The 16772-nt window shown below is 41.6% G+C and overlaps 1 protein-coding gene across 3 annotated transcripts in view; it reads right to left on the bottom strand.

Annotated features, from left to right (window-relative positions):
- Positions 1 to 16154, bottom strand: part of cadm2a (cell adhesion molecule 2a) — a 303643-nt gene extending 287489 nt beyond the window's left edge. For all 3 annotated transcript variants that reach the window (XM_023962767.2, XM_023962769.2, XM_023962768.2), the window contains exon 1: positions 15762 to 16154. In XM_023962767.2, the coding sequence (XP_023818535.1) occupies positions 15762 to 15822 (61 nt within the window). In that variant the 5' untranslated portion in view covers positions 15823 to 16154. The remainder of the gene's footprint in view (positions 1 to 15761) is intronic.
- Between the last annotated feature and the right edge of the window lie 618 nt (positions 16155 to 16772).

Below are 16772 nucleotides of genomic sequence, written 5' to 3'. Positions count from 1 at the left end.
TTTCAAGAAGGTCGGGTTTAGAGGTGACCTGCGCATCAAGGCGAAGACTTGGGATGGGTATTTACTCCTGAACGCCGCGGCTGCCGTTTTTTATCCGGCTGTAACAGCGGTTTCCCCTGAAATGTCAGGTGTATTTTTGCAGCAACAATGCATCTGCATGTGTCCGATTGTGAAGGGAGGCGGTGTTTGCCGGCGAGGGGATTGTGCGAGCACCAACTGTCATGATTTAATATTTGCCGTACTTATGTCTCCATTCAGGATTTCTTTGCCTCCTCTCTCCCACAATCCATCTCAGCTCGGAGTGGCATGATCGCCTTGCTCTGAGGGGCCTTCTCAAAGGATTAGCAGAGATTAGCATTAGCTGGTCCATTTGAACTGGATACACATGCGGCAGCATTTGCATGTTGGCAAACTGCTTCGGAAATGTGGTGTGAATTCATAGTGGAAGGTAAGAAACTGGCGAAAGTGAAATAGATGCTTGAATACTTTCTCCTTTTCATATTCACCATCTTTTTACTAGAGACACACATGATGAAGAACAAATCTTCTAGAGCATTTATGGCTGATCGCTCAAGGGCTGTGGATCATTACTTAGGAGGCGATTTGATTCACTAATCAACGATTATTATTATTATTCAAAATCAACAATTCATAGATCAAACCACAATTTTTAACAGACAGATAGAAACACAAAGATTTTTAAAGACAGAGAGGATATTTGTCACTTTAAACAATGTCAAAGTCTTTAAAGTTTTTCTGTCAACTTCCTGGTTAAACTCATCAGTAAACAATACATAGACATCACTGTATCTCTGTATCCTTTTACAACATTCATTTACTCATTCATCTTCTTCCGTTTATTCCCTTTTGGGGGTCATGGGGCTGCTGGAGCCTATCCCAGCCACTTGTGGGCGAAGGCAGGGGACATCCTGGACAGGTCGCCAGTCTGTCGCAGGGTCACAACAAATACTGAAAATGTTTTTCCCATCCATCCATCCATCCATCCATCCATCCATCCATCCATCCATCCAAATAAACAGAACTTCAGTTTCATTTTGTTAGCCATGAAAAACATTTTACAGTTTTACCTTGAAAAAGAGAAGCATCGCCAACACTTTACCATTAAGATGTATTTACTTCTGGTCACAGTAGCGCATTCGGTGCATTATTCTCTCTATTGCAGATTAGTGAAATTTTTCATATATAGTAGATTTGACATCTAAGTCAACAAATCAACACAATTTTATTTTGAGAAAGGAAAAGTTTCTAACGTTGAAACATTGAATTCATTGAAGTTTTTTCAGGCAATCCCCATTAAAACACACATTTGATCATGTCTGTGATTAATAGAAACTGCTCATTTTTCTGATAAACTCTAAGATGCTTTGATGGGACTAAACAATTTTGACTTATAATTTAAAGGATGGCCAGATTTGCCAAAAAAATAAAATAAAAAAAGGACTGCTACTATTTTGTAAGACTCAACAATTTTACAACCTCCAAATAGTTTTAAGAAATTAAACACTTGAATCAAATAAAAAAAATAAAAAAAACATTATTTTTTGTCAAACCAGTCCTTACCTGCTGTATCAAAATACTTTGACATTTTTTTAAGTAGTTCTTGTGAGGTTTTTTGCAAAAATTTGCTTAAGGTTAATTTTTCATCAAAAAATTTATCTTTCTGTTCTAGTAAAAAAATTGCTCCCGTTTTTAGTTTAAAACATTAGCTATGGAAAAAGCTGATTTCAACAAAGTTATTTTAAAACAAAATTTAAAAAATGAATGGATATTTAACCCTTGTGCTGTCTTAGATGACCCCACCCTTACATTGACATGTTATTCCTACCATGACAAAGGTGGATAAAGGTGTAAAGATTTCATGTAATCCATGGACACCAGTGAAGATCACAAATCATTGAAGAAAAAAGGTTCAGAGCACTGTCTAGTGGGTCTAGATGACCCAACTCCCAATGTTAAAGTGCCTAGGATAGCACAAGGGTTACTTAAACCAGCTATGATCAAGACTAAATGGTGCATTTGTGAATTAAATGGTGTATATATTATAATACACCTAGAACACCATTGAGCAGCATTTTTAGACTGCACTCTAAGTGGACATACAAAGTTAAAACAATTCCAGAATACAAATCATCCCAATAGACGCGGCAGGACGATCAAACTTCAGGAATTGCTTTAGAATTCGTGAAGCAAAAAGAATGGAGGGGAAGGACAGAAATACCAGCCAGATTTCTTCCAACTTATGGCTTATGCTTTTCTCAACAAAACCAATAAACTTTTCCAAACCGACTCACACGTTTACGGCTGATGTAAGCTTTTAACTGAGTCTCTGCAACACCAGCTGCTGTTCTTCAACTTCATGTTGTCTGATAAAACACTGCATTCCCCCGAAGTTCCTGTGGACAAGCCAACTGCTCGTTCATTTTCCCATCACCGTCTGCTTTTAAAAATTGACTTTTGAACCACTCTGTTTTTGGAAAATTGCACTTTGCAGGCCTTCCACTTTTGTGGTCTTCATTGACCACAACTGCTCCAAAACTGGAGAAGTCAGACATGTCAGCGATACTTAATTGTAGTGTTCATAACAAGCCCATTTGTGCTTAGTGCAGCAGCTGACGTTGGGGAAAGTTACACATTTTAACTGTTATTGTGTCACTAATGCAGGACGGAATTAGATTTCCACATTTTTCCGCTACTCTTCTAAACGGAGAGATGTTAAGTTGTCGCTCATCGTGAAACAAGTAAAAAAATGTGTTTCTCCTCCCCCCACATGTGCGACGTGGATCGCTCTACTGGTGGAGGGATATCTAGCCCTAAGCTTGTCCCTACTACTGTCTTTCCAGCAGATAAATGTTATGAAGCTTAAAATCATAACAGACTCAATTTAGCAACTTGGCACTTGTATCCCCTACCTTTTAACTTCTACCCCCCTTTTCACCTTTTTCCCCTCCCTTTTCCCTCTGTAAAAGAAAAAAAAAAACGAAAGAAAGAAAATGTATAATTAAAACATAAAATGTAATAAATAAAAAATTTTTAAAAAGGGGGTTTATACAAATATACACCCTGGTTATCCAAAGATACATAACCCCTTATTGTAATAGTAAAACCTGTCCAACTCAAAATGCCTTCAGCTCTCATCTGTTTGCTCAGTTGTTGGACAGGACATGTCGAAAAAAGAAAAGAAAAAAACAAAAAAAGAGGAAAATCGTCCAGGGGCACTTGCAGAGGTATAGCAATAGAGAGAAAGGTACGTTTCAGTAAACAAATGGCGGATTTGCGTGTCTGCATTTGCACGTCCATGCACGTGTGTGTTTGTGTGTGCGAGCGCAGCCACCAGCTGACGGCCGCACACCGTCACAAGGTCTTAAACTCACTTAGATTTCGGAAAACTTTCAACCAGAAAAGTTAGGTTCGTGAAAGATTCTTTTGACTAAGGCGTTCAACCTTAACTCCATAGAGCCAAACTGAGCTTCTCATTTGGTCATTAACGTCAAAGGAAGCAATACAGAGAGATTGCTGCCAAGCAACAATGATGTATTTAAGTTGTCTTGCATTAATGTCAAAGGTTTTTTCAAAAAAAAATGTATAGGAAAAAATGCAAAAGTTTCAAAAATACACCGGAGATGTCACTGTCGACGCCTATATAACACACACTCTTTGACATACCATAACTCCTCAACCATTGATGCGATCAACGTCAATCAGCTGATTCTAACGTAAATTGTTACATAACGGCACAAACCTGCTTTTCTCTGTGTCAGAATCAGTTGCTTTCAGTGCAAGGCTCCATTTCTCTGCTTCAGAATCAACTGAAATTATTTTGTGTAAACGGTTGAAGATGTACAGTACTCGGAAGAATATAAACACTGGAGCTACAGCTCCAGGGTTAAGGGTCCCTTTTTGTCAATACCATACCCCTATTGCCATGGTAACCACGTACTTATAGCGAATTAATGATAAAGGCTTAGAAAAGTCAGACAACGTTTACTGTATTTAATTAGAACAAATAAAAAGTAATGAGTACGTAGACCACTCTGCTTTTCAAAATAAAGCATCTGCTGTGGGTCTCACACTTGTCCAAGGTGATTTTTGTAAAACACGTTTTACACAGCTGGAGCAAAGTGACTAAAAAAACAAATGGCTCCAAGATAGTCACTGAAATTAGCAGTAATTGGAGAGCATTTAAAAACATAATAACTTCTTTGTTTTCTCAGCAGGACATTTCGAGCTGGGGAATCTTTTTTGATTAGAACTGGAAATGAGTTTGCTATAAAACCACTGAGCCGAGCCTAGGCCAGATTCGTGTGTACCTTCTTGTGTTAAAATCTTTCATCCAGAATGCAACAACAAAAATTAATAATTGGGAGTGTGAGGCGAGATTAAGATTAAGAGTCTAGCGCCGATTAGATGTGATGAAAATATCTTGCGACTCTAATATCCTCTCAGATAGGCTTGTAGAACACAAGAGCGACAATACCAAACACTAACTTACAAAAAAAAAAAACGATTTTAATGGAGTATGGAAATGCGCATTCAAATCCAGCTGGAAACACGCCACGGCGTCTGTGACAAAGATGTGTACGCGGTGGCAAATTGTCACCGTTCCACCGAGTCGCATGGTGGAAGTAAAGCTTAGGGGTGTGTGCCACTTAGCATGGGGGGAATAATGTGGTGTAGCATATAATGGATTTGCAGTGTGGCAAAAGAGACAGATGGTGAAGGGGAAATGTGTATCTGTGTGTGCGCGCGATGTGTTTCCAAAAATTGGCCACACGCAGACGCACACCCTTGCACAGAAGAAGAAATCCCTAAGGCGCATTATGTATGCTGCCGCTCGTTCACCCAAGCCAAGGGTCTCAGTTCATTTGGTTTTTAACTGTTATAAATTGTCTCACTTGACTTCATTTTCCCTCCCCTCTACAACACGCCTGGAGCCATTTCTATCCACATCCCAAACTTGGAGCCAAAATAAGTTCTCTCCCCAACTTAATCATACTGTTATAAAAGTTGAAACCTGGTGAGAGCTCAGCGATAAGGAGAGTTAAGAGGCTTAAACGGTAAGACCATTATCGTTGACACACTGTATGCGCATAAATGCATAAATAAAGCGGCCTCTGTATTTGCACAGATTGACACGAAAGTACACCGAGTGCAAGGAGAGACCTTGTCATTTCAGCAACGCTCTTGCTTTTGCTCCTAACAGGTATTCGGGGCTCAAGGTGTAAAGTCTTTTTCAACCGGATGAAATTTCACACCGTGCTTCTCAATTGCGATCCCTCTCTTTACAGCCCTGGGATGTATTGTGATCTCAGGTTTCACACAGGCAGCAACCGTTGTACACTCGACATAACAAATCGCACGGCGCACACCGGCCTAATGACTTATTACTAAGGTACAAGAAGAACTCAGCAACGAAAGCTGCATTAAACAGAATTTAGGAACGCATCAGATGATTCCAGCAGCATCCAGTTAACAAATCAGATGTATTTTATTAGAGTTGATGCAAAAAGAGTGTCTAATGACTTTCAAAGACTAAATTAAGATGTATAAAGCTGGAAGCCTCCAGCTGATGATTAGAAAAATGACTAGAAAGTGACTTCCGGCGGTGGGAAGAACAAAAAAAAAGACACACACACTTAAGGACTCACACAAACGCTGGCATGCACACGCAGTCAATTAACATGAACATGTGTCTTTAGGGAATTACTTTTTTCAATTAGCTTTAGCCTTACTTCTGAGGCCTTTATGCTAAAACCAAGTGCATAGCGTGTATTTGCGGCTGCAATAAATCCAACTTTTCAATTAGTGTAATTTCCTGCCCTAACTATAACTGTGTATTGTTACATTTTAAGTGCAGGTGTTAAACAGTTAAGTGCTAAATCAGTATCGGAATTTCCTGACATTAAAAATCATGTACATTAAAGCATGTACTGTTTTTTTTGGTACTACAAGGCGCACTTAAAAATTTTTTTTTTTTGTTTTTTTTTTCTAAAAATGACCGTGTGCCTTATCATCTGGACCGCATTACCGTAATTTCCGGCCTATAAGCCGCTACTTTTTTCCTGCGCTTACAGCCCTGCGGCTTATTCAGTGACGCGGCTAATTTATGGATTTAATTGGCATGTACATACTTTCGATCTCAGTGAATGGTTTGAATTCTCTATCTAACACCAAGCACAAGGCTTTTATTTTTCTACACACCTCTTAGCAGCCAAACAGCGTGGACTTGACTTCAGGTCTTAGACACTTCAGTCATGGTTCAACAAAACGAAACACGCATGCCCGGCCGCATCCCAGAATCCTTTGGTGCCATTAGACCCAACGTGCACGTGATCGCCATTACGGTACGATGCAGCTTTCAAGTTAAAAGCAATCGTTAAAAGCAGCGTAAAAAAATCCACCATCACCATCGGGTTTGGAAAAGCCGGTTAGCTGCGTGACGGAGAGAACAGCGCATGCTCAGGAGTGAATTTACCTCTGAGTCATAGTGACTCGGCTGGCTGCACGTAAATATGTGGGAATAACATCAGCCTTTATTTTGTCGGGACACGACTGGAAACACAAATCGACGTGATCCTTTTTACGGTTTCTAAGGACTGAGTGGAATTTTGCTTCCAGCTCACAGCCTCCGTGTGAGCTGGAGAAATCTTCTCCTGCTGCTCTTATAGAGCTGCGGGGCCGATGGCAGTCTGATGGCTCCCACACGTAACAACGCATCCGCCCCTCATACACAAAACGTACAGTATTAAGTCCGATTGCTCTGCACAGACACGATTTGCTCCGTCCACCGGCGCAATGGGGACGAAGTGCTCCTTCTTGGAGCCGCCCTGGCCAGAGCTGTCGGAGTAGATAGGAAGGGGAGACAAGAAGCGCGCGGGGCGAGCGCGGAGCGCAGAGGCTTCTGACTTCTGACGCACACGCCGCGCTGAGGCATGCGTATCGCGCTGAGGCGCGCGCTTTTCAGTCGCCGCTGCTGTATTTTACCGGTGTGTATTTTTAACCAGCCCTGTTACTCCCATAACGCTGCCGCGACACAAGCGGAAGGAGAGCTTTTCCCGTTCACCCCTCCATGCACTGCTGATACTTGCTCATTCTTAAACACGTACAACAGTATGGCGAGCCGGGCGTTGGCCCCGCCTTTAGCCCCTAATACTCATGGGAAATGGGGAATCGCGGATGTAAATTTCCTCATCATAACTGAGGGATGTAATGTTGATTATATGGTTACTGTTTGTAATTGTATGTATGATACCTAGATTGTCAATAAGTAAAAAAAAAAAAAATGAAATAAAAACACCATAACTGAGGAACTTGTGAACAGAATAGAGGTCCGTGCTGTTTGACAGATGTTGACATGCTCAAATACATGAGCCTGAGGCAAAGCTGACTCCACCCACAGTGTGCTAATGAATCACACTTACTCTGGGATTCAGGACGTGATCTGTCAGGATGACAATGTCGCCTAACACATGCGCGGCTTGTACTCTGACACGGCTTGTGTCCGGAATTTACGGTAGATATGAATTAATTCTCGTTGTGTTTACTGATGTTGAAGCGATTTTGAGAGGTACACAAAATGACTAAATGTTCTGTTGGTTGTTAATGTAAATACGCTAACCCGTCAAACATAAAGTGTTGGACACTGTTTTTTCTTTTTATGTTACTAACAGGATTGGGTGTTAGCATAGTTGCAGCAACATTTGTTTTAGTGGTAACAGTCTGTTATTTTACGTGTCGCAAACTAGGTTGGGAGGTACAGGTATTGTGGGTCCAATAATGTGGCTAACGTCTAAGCGTGTTGGACTTTGTTTTGTTTTTTTACAAGTTGATAGCAAGATTGGGAGTTAGCATAGTCACATTAACATTTGTCTTAATGGTATTAGTCTTTTTCTTAACATGTTGCAGACAAGATAGGTATTCGAGGTATTGTGAATATGCTAACTATATGCTAATATAAGTTATGCGGTTTTTTTTTTTTTTTTTTTTTTTTTTTTTTACGTGTTAGGAGTTAGTGTAGTGATTTAGTGGTATAAGCTTGTTTTTCAAACCCTTGTGCTATCCAAGGCACTTGAAAAGCGACCGATTGGGAGTGGGGTCATCTAGACCCCACAAAACAGTGCGCTGAACCTTTCTTCTTCAATGATGTGTGATCTTCACTGGTCTCCATGGATTACATGAAATCCTCTCCACCTTTATCCACCTTTGTCATGGTAGGGAGAACATGTCAATGTAAGGGTGGGGTCATTTTGACCCCACAAGATAGCACAAGGGTTAAGTGTTGTAAACAAGGTTGGGAGATACAGATATTGTAAAAAAGCGAAAAAGGCTAATTGGTAGCGTGTTACAAACAAGTTCTAGAATTACTGTGAATGCAGTTAATAAAGTCTGACTTACCGAAAGACATATCTCTGACTCCACTCCGACAATGAGTTAAAAAATACTGTTTTTGAAATAAAGCAGGAATTGTAGAACTTGATTTCTAAGGCAACTTGAAGCAGCAAAAAAACCCCACAACATGAGATCAAAAAAGACCATCAAATAAAACCATCTGTCGATAGCAGCCTGGAAATAGAAGAAGTACATGGCTGCTGCTTATGTCTTTACCTTGTTTGACTAGGCAGAGCTGAGTTTCCAGACTCTAGCCTTCAAAAATTCTATGAAACGAAAAAAAAACTATGACAATACGATGAAAAAGTACATGACATAAAGAGAGCTGTTCAAAGCAAGGTTCTTAAGAGAACATTTAGTTCGTTTGAAAGTGCATCAAATAAGACTATGCTTTTTTAAATGCAGATTGTGTAGGGGTGTACGTAAAAGAAAATGAATTTTAATTTTTCCATTTGGAAATATAAGTACATTTTCCTTTCTTCCCAAAAAGCATTAGTTTCTTAGTTTATGTACAAGATTACTGTATGCAGTTTTAAAGTATTTCAATCCAGACCTTGCCTGTGTTTGTCTCTTTCTTTACGAGCGTTTGAGATTAGTGACACATGGCTAGTCAAAGACTGGAGCTTCAGATTAGCCACTCTGTAATCCTTTGGAATTCCAAGGCTAATACAGACATCAAATATGCATGCATGCGCACGTACATGCTCACACCATAAAGAACATAAGCAAAGCTGTTGCTATCTGGTCAAAAGTTGATCAAAGATAACTGTTATGGTTGGAACAAAATGCATCTGATGAATCATTTCAATATGTGTGTATGTGTCAAAACTTTCAGTAATATAGATTCATTACCAAAGCCCACCAAGTGTGGGCAGTACCACACTTTAAACATAGCTAATAGCTATGCAACCGAGAGGCAACCACTTGATTTCCAGAATGATGCTCTATTAAAAACTCAAGTTACACAAGTTTAATTCACCAGTTACTCATGTAAAATGATTGATCTGCGTATTAATAGAAAAAAGTTAATTCATATAGATTCATGGGTGGGGTCTTTTGAATGATAGATCACGCCTTCATAGACCTGTTTGTCCCGCTTGTTTTCTGAGTTTTAGAAAAGCCCAAGATTTGGAGATCTTATTTCCAACCAACTGTGGAGCCTATGAAACTATGGAGAACTCTGAAAAAAAAAAAAAAAGTCATGCTACGTAAAAAACACCAGGCATGTGTCGCGCATTCAAGAAGGACCTGAAGGTGGGCTTTTGAACGCGCTTACAGTACTGTACACTCGTGTATAGTCATTTTATAGAAATCAAAGGACAATGACAAAAGAAACAACAAATATTTGACGAGATGACTTCCAAATTTACCACAAACCAAGAAAGAGGAAAGACTGCAAATAACAGTCGATTGTACTACATTACATAACACAATAACATTCGCCAGTGTGTGTAACTCCAACGATGTAGAGTACCGCATGAACAAGACTCTTAATCAACTGACGATGTTCGTGCTGCAGTCTGGGAGGTTTTCTGACTAAGAAAAAGTGGCAGAGCGTTCGTAATGAGCAGTGAGAGTTCATGGGCTATTATTGTCTACTGAAACCACTCAGCTGCTCCTCCATGTTTGCGTCCAGCGCCTTTTTGACTGCGGCACGGAGAGTAAATGACGACAGTGAATGTTGCATTAACGAGCTGCTTTGGCCATACATTATGCAGAACCAAAACTGAGCCAGGAATTTGGGTCAGCAAATGTTTGACACAGTAAATAAAACATGTTGACATGTGTGGTTCACATTAAGGTCATTGCATTACTGCCCCACTTTGATGGTACTCACAAAGGGGAAGAAGCACAAGTTCACTCATCATATGTTGTATAGGAGTTGTCTCCTTTTTTACACGTTCTGATATAGCAAATTGTCAAACAAAAGCACAAAAACCAAAAAGTGAAATGACGACATCTCTATTGCTGTATTTCTGGACTAATTGTACAGTAAATATTAAGTTTGAGTCTGGAAATCCAAGAAAGCTTCAAGATTAGGAGGCATAAGAAGCTTTTAGCTGACTCTGGTGTGGCGGCGCACTGTTCTACTGTGATAAGCTGCATGTACAAATTGGCCCTGATTGAAGAGTCATCAGAGGAAAATGTTTGCTGTGTTCTTGCTACAAGCATTCACCGCGAGGAGTAACATCTAAACAACTTCTATGCATTTTGGAAACATCCAAAAATTTCAAGCATGCTCTCCTGGGATGCAAAGCAACCTGCTGGTAATCTGAGGGTTAAAAATGAATGAAAAGAGCCTGTTTCGAACTGGTAGGACCATGACTAAATTGATTTTTCTTGCAGGTTTATTTGTAGGAAATGTAGGAAACAAAACTGTATACCTAGGAAAGGGTAGTTTTTAACCCTTTAAATACCAACTCCGATGAAAATGGTGTTTTTGGTGTTTTTAACATGTTCTTTTAGCATTTTTCTGATGATGGAAGACATAGATAAAGAAAATTAAGCTTAAAATTTCATTTCTGAGTACACAGGGAAGGGAAAGGGGGGTGGGGTTGCTCTGCGCTACTATCCTCGCCCACAACTCAGAGGTGAATTTCTAATGAACTCCTGCCGCTCTGCAGAAACGATGTCCTAGAAATTCAAAAGGTTTTTTGGTTTTGGCTAAAACGTCATAATCATTATTCAAGGACCACTGGGAATGCTTTTACAATACATCAAAAGATGATCGGAGTGGGTCTTTAAAACCAGAGATGTCCCTGGCGTCTGGCATCACCTAAATAACACACACTCTTTGACATACCAGAACTCTTCAGCTACGTACCCCATGGTGTTTACTCTAGACAAGCAGGGAGGAGCTTCTTCTTCTTTTTTGCTGTGTACTAGCGTATGTCCGCTATGTCAAAGTGGTGATAATCTGGCACAAACGGTAATATTTTGGTTCATTGCTAGCATCCCTCCAATCGCAGCGGCGGAGTTCCATCATGTAGGAGAGTGGCCTTGATGTTTATCTTTATTTTTAGAGACAAACGCTGGTTTATTTGGGTTCACCAAATAAACCAGCTACGCCATGTGTTTGGTGAGCTTCCGAGCCCCTGATTGGGTACAGTTAGCTGGCGCCAATCGTTTCCGCGATCATGGTGAATCAGCGGTTTCTGACGCGGAGAAAAGCGACTTTTCTCATCAGTTTTTTGCCGTTATGTAACACTTTGAACACTTTCGATATATGAAGAATTACTAACGTAAAGTGTGGCATAGCAACGCAAAGCTCTTCTTCTCTGCTTCAGAAACTATTTGAGCCACAGTAATTCCATAAACAGTTGAAGAGTTACAGCAGGGTTAAAAGGGTTAAAGCTCGTTTTAAAGTCGCTTAGTGCATCTACACCAACAACTGACCCATTTTATAAGAAGAAACATGTTTTTTTTTAACCAGGACCTTCATTATCCTGCAACTGAGATACCATTAAATATATGTGACTAGATCTAAATGAGCATCAAATGCAAGATGCCTCCCAAACCTTCAGTAGATCAGTGAGAGCCCTGCAGTCCAGTTTGCAGTTAATTAATAAACTGCTTTCAGCTGAACTGTGTTTTCCCACACAAGAAGATAAGCTTTCAGTTCCAAACGAGGCCTCAGCAGCTGTAGGGTCATGTTCTAAGCAGGTTTATCAGTGAGTGTAAAGGCGGGAGGGGGCTTTTATGCACAAAACTATGCAGCACATTCAGTTGTTAAAACCAAAGATTTAGCAGATTCAGATAGGCCTTAGTCACAACTGCCCCTACGGGTGGATACTGGGTGTCTGCGGGCAATTATGGTTAGGTATACAGATCTACATGAAATATTAAAGTCGTTGAAGAAAATGATCATGCACATTTTTTCTACGGGCATGCCGTAGGCAACAGGTCGTAGTGAATACTTAATACATGAGTACGTAAGTATGGGTGAAGGAGGCACGTTGCATGGATTTTATATTTTGTCAATCCTGCAAACCCTGTGCACTGCGAATTGACATTAGCCCTACGATACGTCACGATAATGGCCCGTTCGATTTCCAAGACGTCCCCTAAGGTGGCTGTACGAACCTCAAGAGGTTCGTACACAACCACAAGACACACCTGTGCTACCTTTAGGATTCAGCTGCTACTCTCCACAACCCTTGAGCCAACCCACAAACCGTACGGGTGCATGTGACTAACACATTGGAGGCATTTTGTTGTACTAATGTGCTGTGTGTTTAAGTAGTATTCTCCTGGTGAAATCCTCATGTTTATGTCAACCATAAAAAGGTGCTGGATAGGCGGTGAGTCATTCCGGCGTGGGCATGTGTTGATTATTCTACAGGCTAATAGAGGGCTGTGAAATTTCCACGTGCTGCTTTGGTAAACAGATGCTCTGCTCGCAAAAGGACATCTGCATTCCCGTTTTGGCACCTCCACGTCTCCACGCCCGTCGCCATCTGCATCAACATGTGTACGAAGGCGCAAAATGCTTCTCTTCTCTTTATGTTACCCCTATGTCGCAAGCTTGCCACCACACCTGCCAGAACGCAGTGGTGCACCGATGTGCCAAACAGTGAGAGCAGGTTGAAGATAGCTGTGACTGTTTCTGCAGACACGCTCCAACGAAAGCCGACACGGTGAAGCTTTGTGCGCACTAGAGCGTCTTGGGATACAAATCGAGCCAGCGGTGCTCTATTGGGAGTTCTAAGCAGTGACGTCGGGTGTCATGGGTATAGGGGGTAAGGAGCGACTCGTGTGAAAGCGAGCAGACACGCCGGAAAGTGCAAGTAAGCAAGAAAAGAAGGAACATCTTGTTTTCTTGCGTGTAATCAGCAGCTTCGCAAATCACACAGAAGGCTGCCTATTATCAGATGCTTTCCCACGCTGCTGCTGTACAAAGCCTCACACCAGGATGGGAGGATGAAGAGAGAGGGAGGAATGGACGGAAGTACAGAGGGACGGAGGGGTCAGACTTCAGCGGCTTAGTCTCTCTGCGGGGATAAACACAGCCCTCTCAGAGGGAGTTTGGATTTAGGGGACCACGATCAAAGTAGGAAAAAGACGAAAGCGTCCCATACCATCAACAGCTCCAGCTGTGGCGGCTGCTCATTCCCCACACCTGTGCTCCCCCACATTACTACTCTAGCATTAACTCTACTGTTCTAGAACATCTCCCCTCCGTCTGCCTCGCTCAGCTCTTACGTAAGAGGCCCATTTGCATAACAGAATGTTTTCTCTGGCTACGGCATGGGCACAGGAGGCACGCTGGATAATATGTTAACAGCTCGGGCTGTTGGTAAACAACGACCTCCATCACTCCCGCTATACGGGATGCAGAAAATTCTCAGGATCTCCCCGTGCCGGCTGGGCGCCGGGCCAGTGGAGCCCAAAACAGCTGTCCCTTGCACAGAGCGAGGATGAAGCGCACCTTCTCTCCATCATCCACGACGCAATAGAGCTCCTCACAAACTGTTTTCATGTTTTTCGGGTTAATTGTTTTGGTGCTAATAATTTTTGTGTTTTTCACAGGCTTTTATTTTGTGTAGTTGTCTATTTTTGTGTGTTTTTGTACCATTTCTCCCCCTGTTTTTTTTGTATGAATTTTTTTGTTTTTTAAATTAATTTATTTTAATGTTTTGGTTCAAATTTTTTCTTTTTCTTTCTGTAGTTATTTTTTGAGGGGTTTTCGTAGTAATTTATTTTGTTTTTTGCTCCATCTTTGTGTATTTTTGTACTATTTTTGGGGTTTTTTTTCATGATTTTTTTTTGTGTTTTTCAAATTAGGCTTTTGTTTCCTTTTTTGTGCTGATTTTTTTCATGCTAATTTATTTGTGCGATTTCTGTACTGATGTTTTTTGAGTCTTTCATGCTAATATTTTTCGGGATTATTGTTTTTGTGTTTTCCATACGAACGGCTTCTGTGTTCAAAACTCTTGGGTTCACACGTCGCCACACAAGTTTCTATGACGAGGCAGCTGAGCCGCCAAACTTTTTAGTCTTCCGCCAAGAGGTGGCTCCTCAAATCAGGAAACCTGGTGTTATCCTCTTCAGGGAGCTGGAGGTGTGACTGTGACTTCAGCACGGCGCCTTTGCTTTGGCCTCTAACATTTTTTGCGAGAGTGTTCGATCATAAAGGAGGAATAAAGAAAGCAGAAGACCTCTGAACATCAGTAAAAACGCTGCTGTGGAAGCTGTCAGATCCACCCTAAGATACCTCATTACACACCAATTCATTAAATCAAGAATGCCTTAATCATGCATGCTTATTAAGGAAGTGCTGTTCTCTGTCTCATTTGTGAGCACACTTCAAAGGGGCTACAACAGAAAATGATCAAGGCAATCAAGAACAAATGATCTCTCATCCGGAGCTGCTTCTCCCCCTCGTATGGAAAACAGTTGTTCAGAGTCAAGATGCTCTTTTGTCTTTTCTGTTGGTAAACGTGGGACTTAAATATGGAACATCTTAGTGTCATTTGATGGAGTAAAGTGGCTTAAAGTGGTCAAATGCCCAGCATGACCCTAACAACATACTTCCACGACTGTTCAGCTATTTATTCCAGATTATGTTTTACTTCCACAGATATAGGCGACGCTCCACTATGATTGGAAGATCAAAACACAATTTTATTGTATTTCATAGCCTAATTGTTTCCTCCTCGTTCCCTCTGGCTTTAAATTACAAATAACCAGGATTTATCATTCTCACTGCTTTAGCACTTGAGCCAACACGGATTACAGTTAATCCAAAATACATGACGGATTTTTTATTTTTATTTTTTTATTATTCCAGAAAGAAAATGGAAAGTTTAGTGCCAAAGAGACTCCTTGGGGGTTGTTGTCTGTAGCTAATGGGCTGAGTTATCAGCAAATGAAAAAAACAAAAAGGCGCATGTTTAATCCTGGGGGGTGGGGGGGAGGGAAATGGCTAAAAGCTTCAACCGAAAACCGCAGATCGGTGCGTAAAAGCGCTCCTCCAGGGCATCACGCAGGTGCGCAGTCAAACGCAGCCACGAGTTCAGGGATTTGCCTGCGAGGTGTGTCTGTTTGCATTCGCCATAATAACGTCTGAGCAAGCACTCTGCACGTGCTGTGGAATAGGAGTGCAACTGGAAAGGCTAGTTCAGTTGCTCCAGCATCCGTGCCGCGCGTGCAGGTATAACAGGTGAAAGGATGCGCGCAGAGGCGCATCTGGGAAAGAAAACAAAACAGACAGAAGGAGAGAAGTCCCGTCCCTCCTGCGTCCTGGAACGTGCGCCCCTCCGCGCGCGCAGAGCGCACGTAAGCACACTCCACACACTGCTCGACTAGGGGGTTGGGGGGGGGGGGGGGGGGGGGGGGGACTCAGATTTGCCTACCTTTCAGAAGAATCCCATGGATGGTGTAGAGGGTGAGAATCAACCGACTCATCCGATTCATGCTGCCTTTTTCTCTGTTTTGCTTCCTTCTCTGCTCCTCTTCTCCTCCCAGCAGGACCTCGAACCGGACCGGCTTCCTTAGCTATCCAGGTGGTTCTCTGACGACTTCAGCGGTTTTAGGGGCGATCCTGCTGCTGGAAGGATGGAGATAGATTTGCTCCACAGAAGCGAGAAGTCGTGGGCTGCTACAGGAAGGCTCCGCGCGCGTGGCGCACACTGCTCGGGGAAAACTCTGGGAGAGCCACCGCGCACCTCTGGGAGACTCAGGCCAGCCGTCCGAGGAGGAGAAACCGGATCAACGTTCCTGTGCCACTGCCTGCCCTGATACTGCTCTGCTGTGGCGCACAGACAGCCGTTCCGCGAGCACGAGTGGATTGTTTGAGTCCCGCCCAATGCTTCCTGACTGACACCAAAGATGAACCAATCACAGCTGAGATTAGGAGAACATGGAGAGGGAGAACAGGAGAAGGGGGGCAACGGATTGGACACTGTAAAAAATGTCAGTTTCACCATTTCTTTTTATAAATATGCACAAAATTATGAAAGATTATTGAATTTGGTTTAAAAATTTGGTGTTTTTGTACTTTTTTAAAATGTTTTTTATACTTTTTTTCCTTGTTCTTAAATACTAATTTGTTTGTGTTTTTCATACCAATTTTTGTGTGTTTTTCATGCAATTCTTTTTTAATACGCTTTCTGTGCTTATTCTTCTTTTTTGGTGTTTTCTGAACAGATTTTTTGTTTTCTTTTGGTATTTTGTGGTATTCTACCACTTTTTTCCCGTACAATTTTTTTCCGTGTATTAGAGCTACTTTAGTTTTCGGGTTTATGACATTTTTTTTTCCCCAGTTTGTGCGAAAAACTAGTGTATTGGATTGTTATTGAACATGGTTTTGTACTGATACAAGTTTACAAAAGTATATGAATCAATGTGCAAGCACTCAAAATACA

Source organism: Oryzias latipes, chromosome 14 (genome assembly GCF_053564925.1).
Source record: "Oryzias latipes strain Hd-rR chromosome 14, Olatipes_Hd-rR_3.1".
Taxonomy (NCBI): domain Eukaryota; kingdom Metazoa; phylum Chordata; class Actinopteri; order Beloniformes; family Adrianichthyidae; genus Oryzias; species Oryzias latipes.
The sequence above is the reverse complement of the archived record's forward strand: the minus strand, read 5'-3'. Positions and strand labels throughout refer to the sequence as shown.